The sequence below is a fragment of the Octopus bimaculoides genome, chromosome 1 (assembly GCF_001194135.2).
Source record: "Octopus bimaculoides isolate UCB-OBI-ISO-001 chromosome 1, ASM119413v2, whole genome shotgun sequence".
In the NCBI taxonomy this organism is placed as follows: Eukaryota; Metazoa; Mollusca; class Cephalopoda; order Octopoda; family Octopodidae; genus Octopus; species Octopus bimaculoides.
Genome location: NC_068981.1, coordinates 41,054,949 through 41,062,899, shown reverse-complemented (window position 1 = coordinate 41,062,899; position 7,951 = coordinate 41,054,949). Strand labels below are relative to the sequence as shown.

General features: G+C 35.6%; 1 protein-coding gene across 1 annotated transcript in view; it reads right to left on the bottom strand.

Annotated features, from left to right (window-relative positions):
• The window catches only part of LOC106878935 (Golgi apparatus protein 1), a 72,834-nt gene that overhangs the window by 39,896 nt on the left and 24,987 nt on the right, over window positions 1-7,951 (bottom strand). The window contains exon 5 of the mRNA XM_014928303.2: window positions 838-1,083. Within this exon, the coding sequence (XP_014783789.1) occupies window positions 838-1,083 (246 nt within the window). The remainder of the gene's footprint in view (window positions 1-837; window positions 1,084-7,951) is intronic.

The window sequence follows — 7,951 nt, the reverse complement described above, 5'->3', positions numbered from 1 at the left end:
AAATAAGAGGGGGCTGAGGACGGAACCTTGGTGGACCCCTACCTCTACCCGGAATTCATTGCTGTACTCATTTCCAACCCTCACCTTACTGGCAGCATCTCTGTACATGGCTCGCACAGCTCTCACTAACCATTCTTCTATCCCAAGTTTCCTCATTGACCACCAGATAAGGGATCGGGGGACCCTGTCAAAGGCTTTCTCCATGTCAACGAAAGCCAGGTACAGAGGTTTATCCTTAGCTAGGTATTTCTCCTGCAACTGTCTCACTAGAAATAAGGCATCAGTAGTGCTTTTACCTGGCACGAACCCAAACTGCATCTCATCTAAATTGATTCGCTACATTTTATAAAATTGTTTAAGTTAGCAACATTGATCTCGAGCAGATCCCTCATAACAAGGTGAAAAGTTACTGTAACCTTTGAGTTTACTGATGTTTTTTTTTAAAGAAACATTCATATCATGATAAAAAAGCTTTTATCTCTGCCACCTTTTAACCAATATGTACTTTGAGATCATAAAATCACAGAATAAAACTTCATGTAGTTCCACAAATGTTATACATTGAGGATTTCAACTGAGCAAGGTTAGGAATGTCTCCAAATACAATATGTAAAATTACAGAAACTGGAATTAAATACTAATGTGAACTAATTAGTTTGAGAAAGAAGTATACAATGCATACATTAGATATTCATGCTAATTTTTAAACTAAAAACTAAATAAAATTAAAATTAATATTTTTAAAACAAATATTCAAGTACTTTTATTATGCAGCATTTTTATTTCACAAAAGAAATCAGAAATGAGAAAAAAAAAAAAATTATTTCACTAACTTACCTTATCTGACATGTCATTCTCAAACTTATGCTTCATTAGACAATCAAATATACGACCATTACCAGCAGCTACTTTATCACAAAATCGTTCACGATCTAATCTGCATGCATAGAAGAGAGGGCGATCTAGATGGTAGTCATCTGCTTGTAACTCAGTAACTCGTTGAATTTGACGGTGGCAGCTTTCAGATAATGTTCTTATTTTTTCTTTTAAACATTCAATAGTTTTTCCTTGCAAATGAGGTGACTGAAAAATAAAAAGCAAAATATTTACAAGAATTTAAAATATACACACACACACATTACTATTTATGAAAAGACAATTATGAATAGTGTCAGTAAGTAAAATATTATAATTAGTAATATGAGAAATGCATTTGAAGAGTCCACAATATAAAACTGATAAATCAAATTTCAATCAATATAACAAGATAAGTAAAATGACGAGTAAGCAATTTTCTTCAGAAATCAAATAATAATTATGCATCAATATGTATACAGTGTGAGTAACTGAAAACAAGCTTCACTTCTACCACCCTCCCAGCTAATCTTAAAAACTCAAACTATCTCCAAAAACAAACACTTTGCTGAAGTAAAGAAATAAACTGTTTATTCAGCTATTTTTAAGAGATGAAATAGAAAGGATAAGACAGAAGAAGAAAGAAAGAAGGAGAGAGAATTGTTCACTGACAAATTTTATTTTTTAGTCAACTTGCTGAAAAAATAAGCTGCCATAACTCTTACAAACCAAACTATCATCTTAAATAAAGGCTATATTGTACAATATAAATAAAGTTCATGATATATATGAACTCCTATGCTATACTCCATCTCAACACCTCTCATTCTCAACCAGCACACACATCAGCCATCATACCCCACCCACTATAGCCACCCTTATGTACTCCTACATCTTTCCCACTGCTCTCACACCCTGCACATCATTCCCCCTACTTTCTGATCTTATTCTCTCTTCATACTGATATTTCCCATCAACCACACCTATACCCTTGCTCATCACTCACTATACTCACCTCTAGTCAGATTTACTCTACCCTCATACTCTTATGAAACTATTCCCTCTATCCCACCTGATCCACTCTCCATATCCTCTTTTATACCCATTGTATCTTGCTCTGGCATTTAGTCTCCACCATCTATTCCTTGTTTTTTAACTACTCCTACCCATACCCACTCCTATATAATGCAGGATAGCCATGTATACTCTCTATAGTAAGACACCTGTGCTTGTCACACTTTCACAATGTAGCTTTTCAACACCTGGCATAAAACCATTGATGGAGGTGCATGGCTTAGTGCTTAAAGTGTTGAACTCTTGATCATAAGATTATGATTTTGATTCCTAGACTGGGTGACGTGTTGTGTTCTTGAGCAAGACACATCATTTCACATTGTTTCAGTCCACTCAGCAGGCAAAAATGAGTAATCCTGTAACAGATTGGCGTCCTGTCCAGGTTGGGAATATATATGCACTGGAACCAGGAAACAGGCCCTCGTGAGTTGGTATGACTCAAGAAGGTAACTTTAACTTTATAAAATCATTGCTTCCCCACCACCATGTAGTCAAGGGAACATTTTTCCCCCCCTTTTCCCTGTTCACTTTTTGTAAGTTACTCAGCAGCCTCACTCGTGATGGTGGCATAAAAAAAAAAAAGCAACAACCCACTACACTGTAAAGTGGTTAGCATTAGGAAGAGCATCAAGCTGTAGAAACTGTGTCAAAGCTGACATTTGAACTTAATGTGGGCTAAGGGCTTGCCAAATCCTTTCAAACCATCTCACCCATGACAACATGGAAAACAGACATTAAATGATAATGATATGAATGATGGAGATTGTCATGACTAAAATGCCTTTCATTACAGCTTTGTCCATCTAAGACTGATCAAGGAATAAACATTTCTTTGAACCAGTGAAGGAAAGCCTCTATGCAGGTGATCAAACTAGTTTTCTTCAGATCACAGCTGCAGTTTTGAATTGGAAAAATGTCCAATATACACAATTTTATACATAGATATAAGTTATAAAGCATATTAAAAATATATTTTACTTAGTCCAAACATTATCTGATATAGAACTCAATACATCAGATAGAATGGAAACAGTCCAGCTCAGCATGAAACTGAGTAGACAGTCAACTTTTGATATAATAAAAATAGTGCTCTCTGCAGGATAGTTGGTGTCAGGAAGGTCATCCAACCATAAAAACCCATACCAAAACAGACATTGAAACCTGGTGCAGTCTTCTGCCTTGTCAGATCCTGTCAAGCCCTCCAACCCATGCTAGCATGGAAAGCAGACATTTGATGATCATGATCTGTCCACTCTGCCCAATGTTTTGAGTTCTATATCAGATAATGTTTGTACTACATTAAGGATATTGTAATGTACTTTACAGCATAACATCTCCATGATTTTGTTAAGCGACATACCATACAGTTTCTGAACACTTACATCAACAGAACCTTCAAAATGGAACCCATCAACATACACTTCTTCATAAAAATACATAGCCATACCCACAGCGAAAGTTTACTTCAGCAAACTAATTCAGAAGACAGCACTTCATTGTTCCAACCTATCCATCCTTACAAATATCTTGACAATAATTAGCGTTGGGCCTGATGGAGGCAAAGTGGCTGAGTTCCTTTCAAGCATTGGGCCTCATGGAGGCAAAGTGGCCGAGTTCTTTCAAGTGTTGGACCTCGTGGAGGTAATGACCAAGACCCTTGGCATTATGCCATGCTTGAGAAGATCCATCAAGCTGAGCAAAATCACAGTCATGGCAGATACTGGTGTCGTGCTGATGGCACGTTAAAGCACCCATTACACTCTCGGAGTGGTTGGTGTTAGGAAGGGCTTTTGTTTTTTCATGCTGGTACAAGTTGAATCAATTGCTACGATCCAAATCAGCACTGCTTACCTAGACAAGTTGGGAAAAGTACATCTTGCTTGAATATTCCATGTTTGGCATGGATACTAAACAGGATGCCCCTCCTATATGACTGAGGTGTGAGTCACAATCTAAAAGACTTCACCAGGTGGTGCTTTTAAGTTAGACATGGCCTGGGCTTATACTGGCTGAAACCTATCTAAGTTATCACCAACTATTTTAGAATGTACACCGAGTGCATTTTATTGTGACAACGATACTACAGAGGTGGTTATGATCTTGACAACACCAAAACCTCCTCTCAACCACAAGATTTATTAAGTATGTAGGGTAGTTTTATTGTTGCACGTGCAAAAGAGATAGCCACATCCTTGACAAGACTAAAGGGTCTCCTTAATCCTATGAGATTTACCTTCCTTGCCAATCACTTTATGAGATATTTTGAGTGGATTTATAATATTACTAATAATAATATGATCCCAGGAAATTTGAGAATTCCTAATATGCTATGAAGTATTCATTCCTTTGGGATGACATGGCTGAGGAGCTGAACAAAAGTGAGGGCAATAGTGGGAGAATCAGATGAGTGGGTAGGGAGCATTAAAGTGATGGCAGAAATAGAGTGAATGGGATAAGAGAATAGTGGAAGGAATGAGAGAGTAATGGTTAGTAATACAAGTGGATAAATGGGAGGACTGAATGATTGATGTCAATACCAGGTGGTGTGAGAGGGGGAGGGGTAAAGGTAGATATATCTTGGTGATAAGAGGGAGAAGGCTATGGTGATAAGAGGGAGAAGGAGGGAGTACAGTGTTTGAAGGGGGAGAGTTAGATAGGTCCAATGATAGTGGTGTGGAGGAGAAATATACAGACCATCTTCAGTCAATAGGTAGTATAGTGAGAGTGTAAAGATGGGAGGGTAATAGTGATGAGATCGATCATGGTGTGAACAACAGAGGCTTTGAGCAATAGGTGCACAAATGAGAGAAGGTGGAAGGGGTATGAGTGATAGAAGTAGAAAGAGAGGTGGGGAGGGAGAGTGTGCTGACTTTACTTATCTACCATCATACTTTTACTTCCTTTAGACTCCTCTCTTCAAACTCTTTGTTATTCATCTTCTCAGTCTATGCTTTAAGCAAATAATAGAGTAGTGAGCACTCTACCGTAAGTACTTATATTCTCTAAGAGTCTATGGTCTTAGAATATACATGGTAATCTTGTTAATGTGGGTACTCTGATAAAATTTGCCCAGTAGACTCTATAGGGAGGTTGACAAATGAGCAGAGATGTAGGATCCTAGAGGACACTTTAGTCTTGTCGAGAACATGACAATGTTTCTAATGCTGGTGATACAACATACACCCAGTAACATTCTGTAAAGTGGCTGGACATAGGAAGGACATCCAGCCAGAGAGAGAAAAAACAAAAATGAAACATACAAGTGCGACACTTTTATTTTTGAAACTTGTTCCTAAATGCCTAGGAGGAAAGTAACTCCAAATATGAACTAATTACGACTATGATGACCCATGCTAGCATGGAAAATGGATGTAAAATAATGATGGTGTGTGTGTGTCTTCTTATGACTAGCTTAGGAGTGTTTCTGCTTCTATAATTTATATAACTGAGTACAAGTATAGTTTTTTGTAAATAGTTTCTAAATATTATAAAAATATTAACAAGCATACTATTTTCAAGTATATGGGATGTTATGTGTCTCCGTATGAGACATTTATTTGCTCATGTTTCATTGTGTGCTTCTAGAATTAAAAAAATTAAAAAATTTCCTTATGTGCTACAAAATTTAATTAGTTGCACTAAGTAATTAAATAACATGGTAAGAGATCTTCGAATTGGATATAGGAATATTTTCGATCACATTGAGATAAAATTCATTCTGAATTTGAAATTATTTTATACCAATGCGACTGTTTCAACAGACAACCTTTTGCTGAATGTAAAGAACATCTACTAAAAGTTTTATGACAAAAAATAAAATTAATAACAGAATAACAGGTAGCTATGAAGCTGAACAATATAGTCCAGTAAATATGTTGCATATGACTTTAAATGAAATAAGCCTCTGTAATGAAATGGACCAATTTGCTAACGAAATGGTCCATTTCATTACAGTGCTTATTCAGTTGGATATATTCATAGCAATTACCATGATAGCTGATAGTGAGGGTGTCAGTAAATAGAATAAACTATCAGTCACTGTAGGATGGTAGACTGGCAGAACTGTTAGAGTAGTGGACAAAATACATTGTGGTATTTGTTCCAGGTCTTTATAAACTGAGATCAACATTGCCTTCCATTTTTAGAATATTAGAAAAATGCTTTGTAGTATTTGTTCTAATCCTTACATTCTGAGTGCCCAGGCAGGTGTAGTAAGCTTGTCTTTATCTCTCCAACAAGATGGCATCTTGTAAAATCTCACAAAGGATGGCAATGAAAAACAACCTTTGTAAAACCCCACCTCCATTCATCAATCTGATGATGCATGAAAGAACCAGTCACTACAACTGCAGTAACAATATCTGTTTCGAGGGTAGCAAGGAACATAAAAGTAGGCAAAAAGAAAATTGTATGAAAATTTTTTTGTTCTCAAATCTATCACTAACAAACATAGATGTATAATTTCCAAATAATCTACAAGTGAGAAACAGATTTCAGAAAAAATTATCAAAATAAAAATTTGATTTAAAAAATAAAAAGTACTCTAAGAAGAAATAATTGCTAACAGATGTCAAGACGAGGTGAATATGTTCTGGAAGAGAATTTAGCTGATGTTAGCAGAGACAAATAGCAAAGAACAAAACCATTCACTAGGATAAAAACATCTGGCCAACCAAATGTTGGAATGTAATGCGCAAATTGTGTAAAGCTTGTCTGTGCTTGTTCCTAAAAGAATACTGCTGAAGCAACAATTTTATTATAAATGAACTAGCAACTGGAAAGAAAAGAATATGAAAATATTGCTAAGTTGATAAATGTTTTCTTGATGTGGAAATAGGAAGCCTGATTACAATTTGGGAAGTGACTTAAAAATTTGGTATGTGAACTATTTCTATGGTGGACAAACCAAAAAGATGGCTCACATAAGTCAGCAGTCAAATACATTTACTACTAAGAGTAGCAGAGATTTGGTAGAGTTTTATGTACTTTAAAGTACAAGGGGATATCATGGCAGGTTAATCTGTGGGTGGAGTTATTAGTAAAGCTCATGAGGTAGAGACTATGATGACAGAGCAAAAGTTAGGCTGTCAAAGAGAGATGTTGTGTCTTAAAGGTATATTTCATTCAGACAGTGAACTTCCAATAATATTATGTAGAAATCTGAAAGGTATACACTCAGGTATAGAGAAAACAGAAACCCTAATACAACATATAGCTTCTCTATGGATATAACTGATACAGAATAGAGGAAACTCTTTAGTCTTGCCACAGATGAACTTTTTTTGTGCCAATGGTACATTAAAATGCATCCAACCTACACTGTAAAAATATATCTGGGGGTAGGGAGGTTTCTACGAGAAGCTGCTGAGATACAACTAACCCATGCTGGCATGGAAACACATATAAAATGATGAATCTATGTGTTAGTAACTTTAGTAATGAAAAGTTCAATTGGCTACTATATTCTCATGGGACAGATATGGTAATTAGCCAAGTATTTAAACTTGACAGTGAAGTAAAGGAAATTCATAAATCAGTGACATATATTTCTCCAACATCTAATAATAAATGTAACACATCATTTGACTTGATAAAAGCATAATTCCATGATGAACAATCAGAGCTCTTTGAATACAATAACTCACACAGTGTTTGCTGTACTAGTTCCAAGAGCTAGAAATTTGATCAATAACAATAGCAATGTGAAAATTATTAACTGTAATCAGAATTGTTCACATTAACAGTGATAACACTGTTTCTATCTCAAATATAAATTAGGAATAGAAATCGTAAGACTGGCACAGACAGCATTCAAATATTACATTGGATTTCTTTGACAATATTTTTTAACCACTTAAGATAATACAAGTTGCATCAATAAAAGAAATAATATTACGAAGTCAATAAAGAATTGTTAATTTTGAAGTTGAAGAGCTCTATATTAATACAGCCTTTAACGAAAAAAAATATATCAAGAGAAAGTTATATTTGGCGATGTTGCTCAATATGGCACCAACAGAGA